We start from the raw sequence: 21,331 nt of genomic DNA, 5'->3' as shown, positions 1-21,331 counted from the left end.
ATATGCCCTTTTCGCAATTTTTCCACGATCGGTGCAACCCATTATCGATCGCGGATATCCTCAGTATCAACAGCCTCCAGAATGCTCGCTTTCTCCAACTTGAGCGGAAGGGGGGATTAAGTGAGATTAGATTAACTGTGGAGAACACTCCCCTTCCTCTTGCTGCGGCACTGTGCTATATGGAAACGTGACGATGGTAATCGCGAATCCATGAAGACCGTCTACAAAACGATTGCGTCACCGATGGAGCCAAACCAATTTCGTAAATGTTATGTCCCAGCGAAAACGTCGACAGGTTTCTTCCAATTCTCCAAATCTTGAGCAACAAAAACTCTCGATTAGTATGTTAAACTAAATAATTGAATTTCGTCCGATCTATGGCGATCTGGTTGATGTTGAGATGCTCTCAACTTCCTTTTAGAAATATGACAACTACGACTTTACCACCAAATGCTTCATCAGCGAGAATGATGCCTTAAGGGGGTCATCCAATGTGAAGGCGTTTTTTTGGCTTTTTTTAGAAATTTTTTATGAAGAACTTGATAAAGATTCAAATACGAATTTTTCATTATAGATTTACTAATATCTTGAGCGTTCATAGTAATTTTTCCAGTCCGATCGCATAGTTCGTTATTGAAATACAGAGCAATTTATACACCCATTTCCAAAAAAAAAATGTTTTTCTGCTGCCACACTAGAGGGGGCTGCGATCATCTTAAAGAAAAAAGTAAACGGCATTTTAAGACTTAACTACAGTCCACAAACTAGGATTTTTAAAAAATATTAAAAGCTAAATTTTTGGTGGCGTGTTAAACTTTTTTTTGTGAATTTTCAATGAATAAAAAAAACTACCAAATGAATCGCAATTATCCTAGTTTGCGGACCGTAGGAATATGTTCTGGAACAAGTCGTGGAAATTTCAAATAATTTCGTTGGATAGATTTTGGGCTTTAGTGGCAGCCGATTTTCAACATACAGTTTCGAGAAAAACGCATTTAAAAAGTAGAATGCGATGTTTAGCCATAAAACCTTAACTGACCACTAATCTGCTATACCTAGTCCATAAACCTTAGGTTTCTTCAAGAAACACATGTACAGCTTTGGCTTCAATTCTTAGAAGCGAACATGTCGATCTTTTGGGCACTATTACTGTTCATGAATTTTCTTCAGGTCTGGCAATTACTATTCATTCAAGTGTGCTTTTAATTATTTTTAAGGTTTTGCGTAAAATCTTATGAAAATCGATTGAAGGTCATACGCATTTTTCTCAGAAATTGCTGCTCCTATTATTATCAAATTTGGTAGGAAGTTAGGAAGTATGATCCCGCATGCGGCGAGTTACATCGTTCTGCGTTGAATTTAAGAGGGGTTCCTATACATGCAAGAGGGGAGTTTAACATTTTTCAACCGAATATAGTCATGTGGGGTATCAAATCAAAGGTCTAGATTAGTACGTTCCAAAGCTAAATTCTAAAATTTGATACAAAGGGGGCAAGTTCGGGGGCTGGAAATCGAAAAATTAGAAAGAATCACAAAGCCGCCACTATACAATGTTTTGGCTTGTAGTATTCTCCATATCGATATCTGCTCGAATAAGGTTAATAATAGTACTATTATTACTATACATTTTAGAAATTGAGTGGGGACCTCCCTTAAATTCCTCCTAGAATCATTGAATTTTGCAGTAATATAAACTATAATATACAGCATGATACTGATTGGTAAAAATCGCAAAACTTTTCACACTTGCAGCGTCTAGTTTCTGTTTTCCCTAACTTGTTTATGGATAGTTAAGTTTTAATTTAATTATATAGCCTTACGTCATTACCCAATAGTTTTATAGTGTGTAATTACCTTTTAAATAAAATCCAGAACTTTTCAGCCACTCTGTATATTTTATGTATTGCGACAATAGTCGATTTTATTTGCATGGTAGATTCTGAAATTTCAAAGCAGGCATACAAGCTTATAGATATTTTACCTGTCACCTCAACTACATTCAAATTATTTATCGAATACTCCAGTCCAAGAGATGGCAATTAGCGTTAAAATTCTGAAAAATGCCGACAACTTTGCTATAAATAATATTTCGTAATTGTAAATCGTTCTATTCTCAAATTTAGTAACCAGTCTTTTAAGTGAAAAGGAAAAAGAAAGATCTTTTTTGGCTGCAATTTTTTTATTTGGACAAATGCCATATATTGAGAATCAGTTGTTCCTTATTTATTTTCTACACACTGGGGGAAGAAACAACTCATACCCTAAATATAGTATTTTGTCCAAACAAATAAAATTGTAGTTAAAGAAAGAATATCTTTCTTTTTAATTTCTACCATTTTAATTTTAATTTCCACCACTTTATTGTGTTAAAAATCGGTCTCCCTTTTGAAATAAACTAAATATGTTATTTCTTATCCTTTTACTTTTGTAAAGCAATGTTTGCCTTATGTACTTTTCCAAATTCTTTTAATTTTACGCGGGATAAATAAAATTTTGAAAATTCGTCGATGTAAAAGATATTGTGGAATATTTCAAGAACTCACCTTATGTTGGAGTTAATGAAAAATAAATCGGTCCGAAAATTGTCTAGAATCAAGAAGCTTTATCAGGGTCGGCCAAATATCGGTATTCTTGTTGGCCGCTTATAAAAACTATTATATTGCCAATGATATTATTGCCGTCTAAGTTTGATTATTGCATTCTGCTGTTAGTAGCTTTTCATTATCAATGCATGGTTTGTTTGTTGTTGTATATTTCTTATGTGTGTATTTTGTCTCTCTTCTCTTTGTACATTATTTGTGCCTGTTATTGCACTTTGCTGTACACAACAATATGTTTTGCACGCTGTATTCATTGTTTTTTGGAATCTAACGATGCTGTAATTTGGATATGCGAATAACTAGTCGAGGTTCAACTCACGATCTTCGCGAGCATTCTCCAGATTATAGCGCCGGCAGAAAACCAAGGTTTGTTGTTTTTGCATTTATATGTTGTCTTTTAGTTTTGATTTTGTTTATTATTAGTTTTGTGATGTTTGTATTTATACAAGGATTGGCGTCCAAAATTTTGCATGCTTTTCATTTGGAGTAAAAATTGTATATTTGTTTCTTTAATGTTTTGGAAGCACCATTTTGTACATATATTTTATAAATTTCTTTGTCTTTTTTGTTATTTCATTTAGCTTCAAAGGATCCACCCACGGCCTTAATAATCGAAGAACAAGGTTAATATGTTTTTCATATTCATATGTTTATGTGAGAGCAATCGTTTATTTGTTGTTTTTATGTTTTCATTCAATTCAAAAAAATCTGAATTTTCCACCGTTATTATGTAATTCTGTCAATTCACTAGAACACGATTTCTAAAAAATAATATGTTCGCTTGTGTCCTACATATGATCCAGCTTTTCAGATTATTTTGAATATAATGTGTGTTTTTCGCCTATGAGGATGAAAATGCTTTCACACTAGTGATAACTTTACATAGACAGCATGTCCGTTTTGAATATTAACAACTTTTCGTTTTGTGTTTTTTCTTTCTATAATTTATTGTAGTCGTGTCAGCCCTAGTCGTGATATGCATACACCAGAACGGGATCGTTTACCACACTATGGTCCTCGATTCTCGCCAAGGTAATATACATTACGAGAGGAATACAATTGTAAAGGATTTCATGTATTTAAACTTGGATTCGTCTTTGCTTAAGACAATCCAGTCCTATATGAATCTACAGATGAATTTTCTTTAGTATTAAGGCTTTGTACTATTCCGAGAGGAATATTGAAACTTTTCGAGCTTTGTTTGTAGTGTACATTGTGAATGTTCGAATGACGTACTCATATCATATATCTCAACATATGCATTGATAATTTCATTACTTTTTGATTTGAGTTAATGCTGTGGTGTGTATGGAACTCCATTCAACGGGGTTCCGAATTAATTGAATTAATTATTCATCAAAATTTTTTTTTTTGAGACAGTTTGGAAGTTTTTTGAGAAACAAATTAGTCTCCTTTTTTGTTTACTTTTTTTTAGCGATTCAACTGTTCATTTATATTTTTACAGATTTTATCCAAATTCTAATATACTTTTTATATAACTTGTAGCAGTGCCAATGTTGCCGAAGCAGAGTTCCGTTCACCACGTGCCAAACTTCTTTGGGATAAATGGCGTCACGTGTGGATGTTGGCATGGGAACGACAACGTCGTTTGCATGAACATCTTATGTATTTACAAGATGTTGAACGCGTACGTCAATTCAGTTGGGATGACTGGAGGAAGAGGGTATACATCAATAAATATCTCCAAACATGAAATGTTCATTTCATACTGACTTTCTTTACAGTTCTTGAAATTCATGAATCATAAAAAATCACGTCTCACAGATTTATTCCGTAAAATGGATAAGGATAACAATGGTTTGATTCCTCGTGAGGTATTCATTGACGGCATCATAAATACAAGTAAGTAATACATCATATAAGCTCTTGAAACCACAGATAGACAAGCACTTTCAATTATGTTTTTCAAATGTAAATAGATAGGATACCTTAAGAAGAACGTAGTATTGCCTTCCTACTCAGACAAATTTAATTGATGTCAGACAGGAGAGAATATCAAGAAGATGTATCAAGGCTTCTAATCAAAATGATGGTCTAACCCGTTTGAACATATTGCACGATGATAAAAAACCCAACCAGATTTTTTAGTTAAATATGGTCGTCGCTCCACGAATTCTAAGAGGCGAAAGATTTTAGATTTCATACCTAGTACTCTTAAAGCCTGTACGAATTATTCTTGATAAGTTGAAGGAATGTAGGTAATTAGTTCCAAGTACTCAGGCCTCACCTACGTATTATTCCCTAATACCTCTATTCAGATAGTTTCCTACTCGCGCTCGCTGCAGGAACTTAAGGCCGTCTCGTCAAGGCAAAGGGCTTGCACATTCTTCGTTGACGAAGACCTTTTCGAAGCGTCTTCCTCTCCTTAGCTCTGAAGGGACTGGATATATGCATTTGACATAGAGCGCTGCTCCCTTCTGCTCCTTAGATTAGTTGCAAATAACAAACTCCTGATTTGATCCGGCTGATAGTTGAAGGAACAGTGTCCTTCAGAAGTTCTAAAAGGATTTGCATATGCCAAAGATTTTTGTTTGTTAAGAATCAGGTTTCATTTTCTCCATGCAGCGATATCAATCTTTCAGAACAGAGTTATCCGTAGATAATTTGATGCCAAGAGCCGTTCCCACCATTAGAGAACTTGCCCCGACAAGTCGATTATTATTCTCGTTATCATCATCTCATTATTCGGGTGTCCGGGAATCTTTAATAAGAACTCAGTCGACTGAACGGGACAAAGACTAAAGAAAAAGAAGAGTCGACTGAGATTTAAGGGAAAATGGATTTTATTAAACTTGAATTATTCACGAATTATATTGTGCTAGTCTTCCATAACGATAAGTGCTCTGAATAGACGATATTTCTAGTCGGGCTTTTGCGTGAGAAAATTGGGGCACCGACAGGAAATCGCTGGCATTGTAACTAACTTTCTTAATTGGCATAACTAATCCGTTCATCGTAATTCCATTTAGGATGCATCGATTTTGGCTCTTTTGTAAAATTCCTTCCATGTGGTGATATATTGTGTTCGTCTTTATGAAGAAGAACTTTTACAATAATCATCTAGCGTTTCTTCAGAGCTTCGTTTAAAAACTCCGCTGGCCACTCTGCTCTGCTTTACCATAGATTTGGTTATTATTATTCTTATTCTATCATGATGTTAACCCCTTGAATCTCCGTGAATCGTGTTCTGAGAAACAATTTTTCTTAAAAGTCCTTTTTCGTGCTGGTAGGACCCAAGTTTGAATATTGTCCAGTCGGTCTGCTGCGGTTTTTAAAATAAAATAGTTGGAGGTGGTTCCGTGTCAATTACGAAATTTATGCGGCTATTGTATGGGAATGTGATATCGTTTGATACATTGCTTCTCTCCAAAATGAGTCGCTATATCATGGTATATCATTGTGATATCGATAGCTTTTCTCCTAACTATTGACAATAGTTGTACGTAAGGTCGCGGTTGAAATCTCACTGGTGGCAGTAGGATTTTTATGGTGACTTGGCGGCGGGTAACAGTTTACTCAGCTGTGAATTAACAGCTGAGTCGATTGGAACCTGAGTCAAATCAAGATAATAATCAAGGGCGGACGCATGGCTGACCACATTGCCTCCTACGCCTTGCCTCCTAAATGAAGTGCTCTAACACACTTCAAGGCTACGGACCAGTTAGGTTGGCAAAAATGAGACTTTCACTGAATTTGAGAGTCTACAGTTCTGTTCCTACCAGTCCAGAAATTTAGATCCTCACAGGTGAAGTTAAAATTTTCAGTACAGAAATAATAAGTGTTAAGTTTTCAAAAGGTTTTTTATGAATGTTCCACTAGGAATTTTGTCTTTGTCATAGGGAACAGTCAAACCATCATAGGATCTCCCTAGTTCTGTCCTGCCTTATATGATTAGTTGGTTAACATTGTCACCACCATACAGTTGTGGTTCGAGGTAGTCTGGAATTCTTTCAAAAACACCATGTAAGAAGGGGGTCTAACTATTGTTGATATAGTAAATTATAGTAGCGTGTCAGAAGTTTGATCCCACTCAAATTATCGTGTAGAGATTGTTGCGGACATCAAGATCAATGCTTATTCATTCTGAGTCTATAAACCGGGGGAGTATAATTTGAACATAGCGCAATAACATTTGTCAGGGTTGGTCGCACCCCCTCATATATGCTTGACACTTACCGAAATGCACCAGACGTCAACTTTGGGTAAACCAGAAAAAATCACGAAAATTGGTCATTTCCTAGTATTTACGGCGGACAGGCTTTTTATTACTTTCATTTATGATTGATTGGTTAGTTGTTCGTACAGATCACGATAAATTTCTATACCATTGCATGGGTGGATATTTAACTTACCGTTTATTTTGATATTGCCTATCCAATCTATTCAATGTAGAATTTGATTTGAGAATCTTAAGAAGGGCAATGTCAAGGAAGGTTGAAAATATAATGGCATGGTTCCTATAATTCTGATATCTGAATTGTCTGTTTGACAAATAAAATGGCCACGTAAACCGACAATATTAACTTTCGGTAATTTTTACCATTAGTTGATCAAATCCGTTCTATCATCAATTTTCTCCTTACCGTGAGATCTCAAATTAGATTACTTGCTCTCCGTAGCCGATGGACAGCTACAATCGTTCCTTGACATTTGTTGATGACGGTCCTTTTGCACTCATTTTCCATAGAATTATACTAGCCCAATAAATCTTCCGTTCGGTCTTCTCCATAACCAAATACTGACCGCTTGCTTCCTTCCAAACTCTATATAGGCACATCCCAAAGTCTAACACTCCGCTTTTCTGTCCGCCCTCCCTTTTACACCACTCATAGCTTCATGACATTCTACAGTTGCCCTTCTATTTTTCGTCTTCTTGGATGGCCTCTTCCTGAGGATTTTGAATTTCTCGGTTGGTCTCCTCTTCTCTTGTCTTCTGCTCCACTTTTAAATTTCCAAACTCTGGCATCTTTGCGGCTTGTACAGTTCTACTACTATTTCCAAGTGGTACGTGGATCCCGAGATTTCCGTATTGTTACGTAAATCCCCGAAACTTCCAAAGTCGCAATTATGGTCCTCTCATGTTGGTATGAGAACTTTATAACAGATAACATTGCATGCTGCAATTACCCTCATGCCTTGACTCTGTACATATGGTATAGCTTTAATAAATGTTTCACTGGAAACTTCGTCTTCTACATATGAAAAGTAGGTAGAACGCTAAAGTATCTCTTTATCTTCCTCTTGGCTTTTTATGCTTAGTTTGTGATGTTTTCATCACATTAGTCGTTAAACAAGAGAGCTTGAAAGTTTTTTTTTGAAATTACCACGCAGGAGTGGAGTCTAGCACTATCATTGGCATACTACAGGTCAGCATGTCAGAAGTTTGAGCCCCTGACCAAGTTGTTCCACTGCCTCAGCGCCATTACGCTCCACATCCAGCTCAGAGACCCTCATCAAAGTTAGTCGCGCATTCTTTCATACATCGCTATACACCTACCGGCTTAAAGTAAAGCTTTAATGTCTGGCAATTAGCCATTAACGACCGAGTTTTCTTTACTAGCCCTTATTTTGGGGATTCCCCGGATCTGAATCTTATTCAGGTTCTTTATCCATGAGCTCAAGGCTGCTTCCTCACTCAGAGATTGATCGATTTTTTTTATTTGATTGATTTTTATTTTATGTTGTGAGTTTTATCATGATTGGCTGCCATGGCCTTTGTTTTACCGAAGAAAGTCAGTCGATCTCGGCAGAGTCCCCTTTTACCAAGATAAGGCTAGTACCCAGAGTTCATCGTTCACGACCATATCTTAACCCCTGCGACCATTCAGCCCTCGACACGGTAGTTAAAGCTTGGCTGCCGGTTAACTTCAGGTTTCACTTCTGGTTCCTTAGATGATTTTCCTTACTGAACTCCCTCACCGAAGAAGAAGAACCGATATACGTAATATAAATATGCTGCAGAAAGTAGAGCCAACGTATATTATTTTTCGTAAAGGAAGCTCACTGTCTGCTTGATCGACGTCTTTTTATAAAACCCAAAATTAAGGAGGTTTAAAAAATATCTTCCTCAATTGCTTCGAAAAACTTCCAAGTACAGGATTCCAAATATTATTATAAAAATTAAATCGTTTACTAAAATTGTTGCTTCGATTTCAGAATTCGATACATCCCGAATGGAAATGGGTGCAGTAGCTGATCTATTTGATCGTAACGGTGAAGGTCTCATTGATTGGCAAGAATTTATTGCTGCACTTCGTCCCGACTGGCAAGAGCGTAAGCCATGCACCGATGCTGAGAAGATTCATGATGAAGTCAAGCGACTTGTTATGTTATGTACCTGTCGGCAAAAGTTCCGAGTATTCCAAGTTGGAGAGGGTAAATACAGAGTAAGTATGAAAACTTTCAAAGCTTATAAAATATTTAAATCACATGAGCTTTTACTTATAAACAAATGATTCTAATTTTAGTTTGGCGATTCGCAAAAATTGCGGTTGGTTCGTATTTTGCGAAGTACAGTCATGGTTCGTGTCGGAGGAGGTTGGGTCGCTCTGGATGAATTTTTACAGAAGAATGATCCATGTCGAGGTAAGTTTATTGAACTATTTTATGAATATAATATTATTTATGAAGTAAGTCGTAGTATTACGAAATGTATTTAAAAAAAATTAGACAATAATGATGCCAAAACAGAAAAAGAATACCCAAATAATTGTGGATAGTAAATAATAGTAACTTATTCAGCTAACAAAGTTTACATAAGAATATCAAGGGTAGATTAAATTTAAATAACATTCAAACAAACCTCCGAAGGAAATGGTCATTTAATAAAATTTTCTGATTAATATTAAAATTACCTTTAATCAATTAAAACGAAGAAAGGAACATAGAAAAACATACTACCCCAGAACAACACAGTACATATATTTCAGATAATAAAAAACAACTTTAATAGCTAATCAGGGATACTCTTAGGGCGAATTAAAATTGATTAATACATGCGCTTCACTTTATAAAAGTCTTCCATTTTTTTGTTTAGTGTCAAAACTAACTGCATATGTTTAATGTGTTTTGTTTTATTTTCTCCTATAACAAATAACTATTATTTCGACAAGCGCCACTTATTCCTTCATATGCTCAATTTAAACAAAAGCTTTCGCTTTCTTATTGTCAGTAAACAAAGGCGCTTGCTATAGTGGTCAAAAACTATTTATTTGTGTTTCAAACTTAAATCAGATGAAGGCAAGTATTTTTTACGCAATGTTCAGACATAACCTGCCTTATAGCTTTCTGAACTGACAATAGGAATCCTTAACGATTTGGACAAATGCATACTAGCAATAAGAAACCATTTTTTCTCCTTTTGTATGAATTTAGAATATAAATTTCATATCAACTACCAATCAATGAAATATACTAATGCGGAATCTCTATTTCATTTTTTCTCACATCTTTTTCGAAAACCTCCCAAAATGGTATTGTGATTTTATCTTTTTTCGAAATTTACCTATATTTTGTGTTCCTACAAATTCTGTACACAACAACACATTTTTTGAATTTTTGCGAACAATTGGTTTGAATGGCAAAATTTAATTTTGCATATTTCTTTATTTGATTGCTACGAAATTTATCAAATTTTTCTTGGGTGAAATTTCTGATTTTTTTAACGCCAATTTGATTTCTATGTGCGTGTGGGAAAACACATAACAAAATTTTAACTCAAAATTTTGATATATTTTTCTTACTTTGTACAAATTTTATATATACCCGACATAAATTGGGTCACACTAATCGAATTTGAGCTTGCTTTAAATTTGCATTTTCGTCTTCTATTGCCTTTTTCACACTACCTAATTATTTTGCAAAATTGGCTGTTTTTTCCTGAATATAGTGGCCATTGTTTTGCCACTTCCGAATCCAAATGATCCTAAGCAACATGAAGCATGCTGCCCTCTATGTAAGCAGACATTAAATGATTTACTGTTGGGTAAATCTTCTAGTCCGAGTTTCAAGCCGTTGCATTATTACAAATATAACCACAAATGTGTTAGTAGTGATAGTTATATGCATAGTAACTGTAGTAAAGTTGATAGTTTCTATACAAGCAAATCTGATTTTCTCTTATTAAATGAGGACGCAAAGAATTCAAAAGATTTGAACTAAATGAATTACTTATTCAGATTGCCATCTTATTGATATTTTTCTTCTTATCTCCTTAAATTCGGATTGCTTGTATACCAAAATATTTCTGTTGAAATGAAAAGAATACTCCGTCCATTTAGAGAATATTTCAGACTACACTACAATAAGTACACAGACATATTTTTTTCTAAAATTGTGAATGTCACCGGCGTGCAGATTCCCAATGTTCTCCTGAAAAAGGAAAGGCTTTTTTGCATTGTTATAGCGTGATACAAGCCTCCTCCACCACATAATTGTTTGTGTAATTTAAATCGCTGCTGCTGGTTAACAAACTTAAATTAGAGATCCCTTCTTCTTCGATTTTCATCTTAGGAAGATGGGCTGGACTCTTATTCACTATAAAGAAATAATCAATCAAGAAAATGGCTCGCCATTTTTGGTTATATTTGAAATGGAACCTGAACTCTATAGCTTACAAAATAAATGACCCCCAAGTTGATTTATATTTAAAAGTCCCTCTGCTTCCGTTTTTATATATCTGAAATTCCTTTATCAATGTTCGTATCGAATGGCAATATTACAAAGAATTTATCAATTGTTATAATTGTTACCATTGGTTGTGTTCAATAGCTTCAATAAATAGGATGTTATGAAACGTTTATTCCTGTATCTTTAGTGTTCTGCATTTGAAGCATCGTTATATTTTTTTTATTAGAAAAACAATATTAATTTTACGTAAATACGGGAACGGAGCCTCTATAATGAATCCAACTATATTTTTGGGATATTGTTTCTATTTTCTAACTAACTTCGTATGAAAAAAAAATTAAATGAAAGCTTCTACTAACAAAACTTTAAATTAACAATAGATTTCCTGCTAAGCTTGCTTTGAATATTGATTGTTGTGTAACCTAAACATTCACTTTACACTACCACTTAGAAACTAAAAACAATTCTACACATACTCTTGTTTTGGTATACGTTCGGGCACTGAATGAATCAGAAACGTTTTCTCATATACAAATTGATTGAGTTTTTAATTTTCTGAAGTATGAGATTCTGGTAGACGATAAAATAAGTGCCTGAGCAGTTAAGCCAGTGTTATTGGATTTTATTGAGTTGGCATCGATTTCATTTTAGTTAAATAATCATTTATTTGGGTTAAGAATTAGTTTTAACTTGGATATTTTCGATTTGTTGAATTCAATGTAGTTTTGATTAATTTTATCATTGTATTTTGATTGGCGTTTGATAATATTTTATGTAAAAAATTCTATTGAGGCTTTCAGTATTGTAATTTGTAATTAAATATATTTTTAGAAACGATAAGTTTTATGGATGAAATTAGATGTTTAGTACTCAAAAGTCGTAGATTTAAGTTATATAAGAAGAATTTCCCAAAACAAATTTTGAGAAAATACTTCAATGATAGTTTTGGGAATTCTTCTCATAAGATTCGTAAGTAGTTGTGTGTGGTTTTCGTGTTACCGTTGTTGTTTTCCTTATCGTCTAATTATTGACGAGTGAAATCAATGTTATTAATTTGATATAAATTTATTTTTTGGCATTATCAAACGAATTTCTTGCATCAAAATGTGAAGTGACACATACATATAAATTAACCTCCAATAGTACTAAATAGAACTAAAATACAAATAGTAAAAATTTAAAAACTCTGGATTCAATATTCAGAATACTGTATCTCTCCAAGAGTTCTTGAGCGACGAGGAATTAAACCCACCTCATTTTTAAAGGAATTACAGGAATTAGATTCCTTCTTGCACGATCATTTCTTGACCTCTCATTCCTGCAAAACACAGTGAAACTCTGTGAAAAGAAAGGATTAATATAGATTATATTCCTCTGGGTCAAACATATGCAATCCAGACTGTTTTTCCCGTAAATATGTATTCATTTGCTACATTGACTTTTCACAATTGGGAAACGTAAAATTTCTCAAAGATATCTTCTTTGAAATGACTCTCAACTGAGTAATCATGAAATCGTCATCAACAACAATTTTATATTTGTACAAAACCTCGTCCTTGAGCCAGCTTGTAGATTTGTATAGTCATCCATGACACAAAATAGCCAGCAATAAAGATATATGAATGTTAATGAGGCCCAGAGAAACTCTCAATGATATAAAAATAACATTTTCAGATTTGGTAAAATGTGGAAATGTGAAAATTCAATTCATCGTCATGAGGAATCTATTTATATAATAGTTCATTCAAAATTTGTTCAAATAAATCCATAATTCGTAGCAGAGACCTAACGAAAAACATCATGAAATTAATAAGCTTATAATATTTCTGTAAAATTTACTGTTGTCGTTGGCATTAGTGTACATCTGTATATTGAGCAGGACATCACTACCCTTCATACAATGTATGAAAATTGCCTTTCTAGTTCTTTTCTAATGTTTCATGAATGTTCTTATAGTTCTGGCTGGCCCCGGTATTGGCAGATCATGTGGCATATTCCACGTCATCATTCTTAAATTCGCCTTTAATAAAATGGCAATTGCTTACCAATTGAGTAGCAGACCTCACCACCTTATCTATATTTTAATATGTGTTCGTAATTATATATTTCGGATTCTAAATAAGATTTCATCTTGAATGTAAGAAATTCGGATCAAAATTTTGTTTTCTAACTGGCAATTAATCAGAGAAGAAGAATCACACGCACATATGCCACATTGTGGCGATTAGGCATAAATTATATTCATTTTTTTAAAATAATTTACAATTTTTTCATTTGGTTGTATTTCGGTTCTTATTTTTTATTTTTTTATTTCTTTTCCATTCTCGTTTGCTTCTGCTGTACACATACAAAAACACATTTCTACATATTGTACAAACCACTTCTATCCTATTTTTTGTAAATTTGTGTCTGATTCCTCAATCCTTGTTTCCTTCCCATATTTTGTTTATTCCTTCAAAACAAAAATTGATTACTATTATTATTTCCCTTTTATTTTTCATTTCCTTTGTAACATTCCCATCCTATTACAATCCCTTTTATACATACATGCAACACACAAAAAACACAACGTGCGTGTTTGTGTGTGGCCGCACAAAATCTCAACATGGTGGTGATTCTGTTGTTTTGGACCTTTTTCTAACCTACAAATCAAAAAATATCAATCGAACGAATGCACAAAACGAAAAATAACATACAAACGTTAAAACGAACGATTGAAAGCCAAGGGACGTACAAATATCGAATTACGAGAGCAATTCATATTGGCTGATGGAGTATCACAAAGCATGGCCGCTTTCAAGCCTCGTATGTCAGCATCATCGCCTCATAATGGTTCATCGTCGATTTTGAGCAGTCAGGGTCCAATTACAAAGGTAAATTTTACAGTAGTTGTTTTTAAAAGGTATGACATCTAAGTGAGGGTTTAATGTGGGGCCAAAAGAATCTGCAATGGATTATCATGCAATTTACAATTGTTAACGCTTTATTGTTTAAAAATCAAGGTATCATCAGAACCCATTGGGAAATTATTTTTTTCATTTAAAATTAAAGTTTTCTTAAAGAAGTAGTAGTAACTATAAAAGGAAAAAATCTGTAGATTATCTTGGCTACATATTGGCCTTTTTATTTTATTATTTATATACTTTATTGCACACTCCTAACATTTTTGTTGGTCGGGACCCAAAGGCGTGATGAAACGTCCAACTATAAGAATCAGAAGGCTTTTATACCGATTTCACAATGTGAAGTTTGTAAAACGGTGAGTATTTTTGTGGTTCGTTCGCATGTTGAAAACGACGTTTTAAAACCAAAATCCCCAAAATTTTGCAATCAAAAATAAGAAAGTATAAAAGCCTTCACTGGGTAAGTACAAATCGATAAAATGGCATACAACTGCGTATTATTTGAATTTGGCATGTTTTTGCTTTGCCATTTGTATATATTTTGCAGGGAAGCCTAATGGAACAAAAAATAGAGATCGGAACGGGGCATTCCATTTTCTTTTGTAAAAAAGTAGATGTTTTTTATTGTAATTATTCTATTTTGCTCGCTATTATGTTTGCACAATATTGAAGGATGGCACTAGTAGTTCTTATTTGTTATAAATATGATTTTTTGTGTGTATAAGCTAATACTATGAATGATATAGGGTAACGACGTATATCTGGGCGAAGATTGCACTTTATAAAAGCGAAATGTAGAATCCCAAATAGCGGACAGCTTTCTTTTCGTAAATCAGAAAAAAATGTATAAAATTGTCGTTTCTGTAGCAATGGGCTTCTATCCTTACGAAATCCCCAAAGAGATTCCATAAGGAGTAACAAAATTATCAATCACGACATAGATTGGAAATTTTGTAACAATGTTGTTAGCATGAGCTGGATATAAATTTAAAGGTATAAGCCTAGCAACAATTTAATTAATAGATAGAATTGATAAAAATGTAAAATAATTTCTACGAATTTGAGGGGGGCGCGTAAGTAACCCTGAATAGTGAAACTATTGAATGCGAATTTAATTAATACGATAAACAGACGAATAGCAGAGCCTATGACGTTGGATTCTTGGATTTTCTATTATGAACTTTGATTTAAACCTTCTTTCGTTCGGTACCCACGGTCTGCATCAAGTCCATCTTTCTTTCGGTCGTAAACTTAGTCTGAATGGAGCCGAGAGATTATCGCCATTTAGCCTGCCAAATCATCGCTGTTTCCTTTGCCCTTTGGTTCGTGTTCCATCAACTTGGATGGTCTATCGGCGGGCTATCATCAGTGCGGATGATACGACCAATCCACATTCAAGATGCTTTTCTGTAGTTATCTCAATGGATGCGAATGTCGTTATTTCGAACATAACTTAGTGAGCTAAACCGCTGATCCAGTGCAATATCTCTATCTCTAGGCGACTATTGAGCGCTAGGATGCATGGAGGGCGGCAGGTCGCTCCGACAATATTGCTCTTGAATCCTATTCAGAATACAAGCAATATGCGAATAATAATAAAAAGTCTATGATAAAGTTTCATCAGTTCCACAAAGTCTTCATGGTTTCAATTACTAACGAGATTCTTGTGTTTTCTATATCAATGTTCCTTCTGATAGTCAATAATATCCATTTTCGATGCTGTTATCCTAGAAGGCAGTCTAATCTTCGGGTACACTAGCGTATTGTACCACCGACTTTATCTTCTTTTATTAAGCTTCTTTTGTGATTATGCATCTGCTTCAATATAAGTACAAAGTTTCTTCTTGTGCCAAATTTTATCTTGATTTCTTAATTTTCGATAAATAAAATGATGAAAACGTGTATGTAGGATACGGTGAATGCAACTTTTTCAAGTCCAAGTGATAGGTGCCCTTCATTCTAGGATATTTTCTCATGAATTTAGTAGCGATGGTGCTTGTACGTAGACCTAACTTTGAAATTACATATTTAGTTTATTGTATGCGATTTTCTATTTTCCTCGGAATCAAAATAAGAGTTTTTTTTTAATTAAAGGCTGAAATGTATTTAAATTCAAACCCTTATTAAGAGTTTAACGACAGCAATAGTACTTTGCAATCGAGATTGTGGCCTGTTTTAACAAAGTTTTCCTCCAGATATATCGTTGTAGCCGCCGTGAATTCCTTAGTTTGAAGGCTTCATCTATCTTATTTGCGAATATATTGTGCTTAAACCAACAGTTCGACGGCCCAATTGATTCGTATCCTGGTTGAATTATGCATGTTGGTGTTCACCTTTGTGTAGGCAGACTTATCACTTGGGCAGTGTTAAGTACGAGCATGAAGAAACTGTACCATAATCTCATTGAAAATCGAATGAGAGAAATACAATTAACACGAAAGGACATTGTGTCCCTACCTACCAAAAAAGAATAAACAAGAGTCACCGTATCATCAGCGAATATGAATAAGAAAGGTTTAAACTTCCGGCGAAATTTTCTCTGATTCTACATGCAAACTTTACAACAGAATGTTGTTTACAATAATGTTTGTCGCCTGATAAATCCTCTCGTGGAGTGTAGGGCACCCACTTGTTCTCTTCTATCTGACCGATATTTTCTTTTTCCCATTATATTTTCATTGAAGCTGTATCAGTTTCATAATTATTACACTTGAACAAAAGATGAGAACCAACATCCATGACGACGGGGAATCGAAACTGGGGCAAAGAGATCGATGCACTAACATCCAACCAACTCAACCATTTCGCCGTCCATAATAAACCGAAAGTAATACGTATATCTTGCAAATGCTGTCCACATCCGCAATGATCTGATGAATATTATATTTGGGAGCTATTGCGAGAAATGCGTTTTCGATTGTATGGTCACATAATTCGCGCTAACGAGAATTAACTTGCTAAGATTGGCCTAAACATCGAAGATGGTATGCGATGGTAAAGCCGGCCTAAACAACGATAACTTGATACGCTGGATGGGGATTTGAAAGCTGTGCTACTACATATAAAACAGGTCTTTGATACAACAAAATGGCGCGACGAGTCGACCCCGCTTGTGAATGAGACAAAGGCTAAAGAAAAAGAAAAAGTATTGCATCAATCTATCTTCTGAAATATTTGATTTTGATCCTGAAATATGTCTGGATCTCGACCTCTCTAAAGGTTTTCTAATCAGTTTTGATATTTACTGTTAATCGTCGTAGTCATTGTAGCACTACAGCTCCTTCAGGCTTTAGCTTCCTGCAAGCAGCTCTTCCATTTTTCTCGTTTGATCGATGTGCAATCGTCGTCGTTAGGATGAGCTCAGAGCTTGTTGGATTTTCGCACTGAACTTTGGCCCTCAGTTTTCCCAACATATACGTATAACTTTCAAGGTATTTGATCTTCGTCTATTCGTTGTACACGGCCTGTTCATTGTAACTTCCAAAGTCTTAAGATTGTAGAGAATATGCTTCATTCACCAGTGACTTATTTCCCAATCCCCCCCATTTTGTCAGTACAGCTTTTACTCCAATTTCCTAACACTTTTGTCAATATTTTGTATAAAGTACATAGTAGTGATATGCCTCTCTAATTTTCGCACCTTAGTTTGCTCTTGATCTCAGATGTGCTGAATAACTTTACACGACATTTAATAACCTCGACTGGGATCTCATCAATGCTCGACGTTTTATTGTTTTTTTTTTCACATCTGATAACAACGTTGGTTTATTGTATAAGTATAAATTCCAATGGAATTCCAGCTCGATCTCAGGATGTCCGGAACTATACTCTCTGCACTCACTCTAATTCTCAGCTTGGTACAAATTGGGGACAGTGAAACATCACATGCTCTGGATCCTCAAGAATTATCCAGTCCAACTCGGTACAGATGCTACCTATTAATCAATGTGTCTTGTGAGGAAGTAGATAATGTTGGCACTCTTTGAAGAGTCACCCATCACCATTTAACCCCTCGCCCCTCTCCGCATTCTCTGGGTTTTTTGCTGTCGACAACTTCAGTTAGGCTATCAGCAAGGCCGAAAATTGTAGCCTCTTCTGGGACTGGAAAAATAAGCACTCCATTATATGTACCCCCACTACAACAATGTATTCTTTGGGACTCATATCCGTATCAGAGAGTTCTCTCGGAGAGGTTACTCTCGATCAGACTTGTGAGATATCAAGGTATACATAAGTCAGCCAATGCGCCTTTAATTCGGCTCCATTTTTGACATCCAGTGTCAGTGTGCCAAAATTCAGTTTTTGCCAAGTTTGTCACGTTATTGCCTCTACCAAAAACTGTACTGGCGTTTCGACAGGCCGTTGTCCCTTTCAACGATTGATAACATTTTGTATTTGGTAACTCTCTCATCTTGAATCATCTTGAATTTAAACGTGAAAAAACCTGAAAGAGAACCCACGTGAAGCATCGTTAAAAACCATAACCACACCGGAATCCATAGATGAAGTGCACAATATTGTGTCTAGCGATAAATGCGTGCAATAGCTGAGGTTACGGGGAAGATGCGAAATATGTTGCACAAATAATTATTGAAGTTAGGGCTTTGCACAAGACGGATGCCGTATTTACTGAATATGGATCAAAAATAAATGCACAAACGGTGTTCGTAACAATGTTGGGACCGATTTAATAGCGATTTGTCACCATGAATCATGAATAGGCCAAACACCATAGGCCAGAAACCAAACAATAGTCGAAGAAGTGTGGTTAGCGTCAAAGAAAGTAAACCGATCGCATCTGCTGAAAAGGTAATGGCCAGTGTATTTTAGGATACGAAATGGATCCTGTTAATTGATTGCCCTAAAAAAGGCAGGACAATTAGAGGCAAATATCACTCCAACCTCTTGACCAGGTAGATGTCGAAATTTCTGAGGAGAAGCCTGATTTCAACAAGAAGAAAGTTATCATTCATCAATATAATGCGTCTCCATGTACTTTTGCCATGAGGAAACTGTCGGATTTGGAATACGATTTGCTTGCCCCCCATTTTTTTGATTTAGCACTCTCAGGAAAATTGTTTCTGGCGAGCGTACGTTCTTCGCATCCAATGAAGAAGTTGATAGGGCTAAAGATAGATATTTTCACAGCTTCCAAATTTTCAATTCCGACAAGGAATACTGATATTGGAGAAACGGTAGATCATGTGCGTTGAAGCCAAGGGAAATCATGTGGAAAATGAAATCACAGTTTCTCATTTTCAAGTCTAGTTTTATTAGTTTACACTTGTGTTCAATTGGATTGAAAACATATTCTTTATTATCTTTAGTATCAAATATGCAAAGGTAGTTTTTCAATCAGCTTAAATTCATTCGAATTTGTTCTATTATTGAACGGAACACATCATGGTCCTCTCTCTAATGGGGGTGTGTGCTTTAAAATAATTTCAAAGCATTTCACATATCAGACCCTTAAAGGCAACGCGATTGTCATTAATCCCATGTGGAGCATTGGGCTTCTTTGCCAGACGACCGATTCGCCGGCCATCCACGGCATAGGATAGCTATTAATGAAAATGCCAACCCTCGTATGTGACCTATCCACTACTACTTCTGCTTTCTAATTAACACATTTGCGGCTATCTGGTATGTACCTCAACGAACTTCTTCTTTCAAGATTCTGTCGGACCAGAATAATCCGGTAAAAAAGATGTAGACGAAGGGCTGAAATTTTCGAGTAATAGTTTCGGCTACTTCCTATATGTTGAACTCATTTTGCACTACGGAGGGAACAACTTGTTGCGGATGTTGAGGTACCTGGGTTTTTAGATTCGCGCATTGAGTAATAGTGAACCTCTATCTCAAAATGAAAAGTTACTGTTTTAATTGAAAACTATCCTCTTTAACCATCCCATTAAAAACCAGCAATACATATCCGCAAATAGTTGGAACTCACCAAAATCGTAGGTTAAAGTTTTTATGGAACCAAAGAGATATATGTTAATCTGCTCGAATTCGCTGAGATTTCTTGATGAATCAAGTTACAAAGCTGTTCTTTCAGAACTTGTGACATATATAATTGTTTGGATCTATAATAGTATGGGTCTGATTGTAAACAACCGTCCTCTTTCTATATAATTAGGTAAAGTCTCTCTAAAGTGGAGAATAATTATTATGCGTTCTCAAGTTTGCACAAGAAATTGTATCAGCCCAGAAATATCTGTGAAATTAAACAGGATTTATGTTATAAATTGGAATTATCTAGCTTTTTTCAATTAATGTGTGTCACATTTTAGTGATGTCCTAAAAACACATCTATTCGTGGATATTTAAGTTAATATTATTAAACTGCATTGTCGCTTATCATGTACTGTATATGCTTATAATTTTGCGAAAGCAGCGATAATTTAAGTCTGTATGTCATTGTTACCTTCATTTAAAGCACTACGGAGGAGGTTATGCGGCACAGTCATAGCGCATGTATTCAAAATTGATCCGGTGTTTATACACAGAACATATATAAATGTGAAATTGAAGTGAACATGACTTTTTGTTTATGAAAAAAAAAAATCGTACAGCCATCGAGTATCATGTTTTATTCTATTCAATTACAAAGCACAGTCCTAGAGCATAGAAATATCAATTGAATTTAAATGATCATTCCATCTTCGGCGGAATTCCATGTTTTGTCATCAAACAGAAGTGAAAATTACAAAAAACATAAATGCTTCCACTTACTGGAATGTTTTCTTACTGTTCTTATTGTTATTGTTTTTTTATTCTATATTCTCGTAAATTATCGCTCGTCCATTCTGTCCGTCATCACTTTTATACATACAAACAAAAAAAATAATAGTCGACGAACATTTAGCTGAACTTATGCCAATATTTGAAAGACTGCGTGCACAGGAGCAAATACCTTGTGCATATCCATTACACATGGGAGCTGGCGGCACAGTTTTCGTAAGGAGTAATAATAGCCGTTCAGTTCCATTAAGCCCACATGCACCTCATTGTCATCCATCGACACATTGGGTAAGTTATCCGGGGTAATTCTCTAAAGCAGATCCTGCTTGGAGGAAATTTGGTAAGAGATGTTGTGCAATCTTTGAATATCTATCACAACGATTCGTTAATGTATAAATTTCTGATAGCACCCAATTAGTACTGGGAATATAACCT

At 35.0% G+C, this 21,331-nt stretch overlaps 1 protein-coding gene across 50 annotated transcripts in view; it reads left to right on the top strand.

Annotated features, from left to right (window-relative positions):
• The window catches only part of LOC119653756 (dystonin), a 525,582-nt gene that overhangs the window by 497,149 nt on the left and 7,102 nt on the right, over positions 1–21,331 (top strand). For 26 of the 50 annotated variants that reach the window (XM_038058717.1, XM_038058714.1, XM_038058716.1 and 23 more), the window contains 8 exons: positions 2,904–2,966; positions 3,182–3,223; positions 3,555–3,632; positions 4,107–4,284; positions 4,346–4,463; positions 8,778–9,007; positions 9,089–9,206; positions 21,006–21,184. In XM_038058717.1, coding sequence (XP_037914645.1) covers positions 2,904–2,966; positions 3,182–3,223; positions 3,555–3,632; positions 4,107–4,284; positions 4,346–4,463; positions 8,778–9,007; positions 9,089–9,206; positions 21,006–21,184 — 1,006 coding nt within the window. Of the gene's footprint in view, positions 1–2,903; positions 2,967–3,181; positions 3,224–3,554; positions 3,633–4,106; positions 4,285–4,345; positions 4,464–8,777; positions 9,008–9,088; positions 9,207–10,509; positions 12,909–13,970; positions 14,123–21,005; positions 21,185–21,331 lie in introns of those variants that run through there. The other 24 variants (XM_038058696.1, XM_038058730.1, XM_038058733.1 and 21 more) reach the window with 8 other exon arrangements.

This window comes from Hermetia illucens, chromosome 4 (genome assembly GCF_905115235.1).
Source record: "Hermetia illucens chromosome 4, iHerIll2.2.curated.20191125, whole genome shotgun sequence".
Lineage (NCBI taxonomy): Eukaryota > Metazoa > Arthropoda > Insecta > Diptera > Stratiomyidae > Hermetia > Hermetia illucens.
Note: the sequence above shows the minus strand (reverse complement) of the source record. Positions and strands in the feature narration are given on the sequence as shown.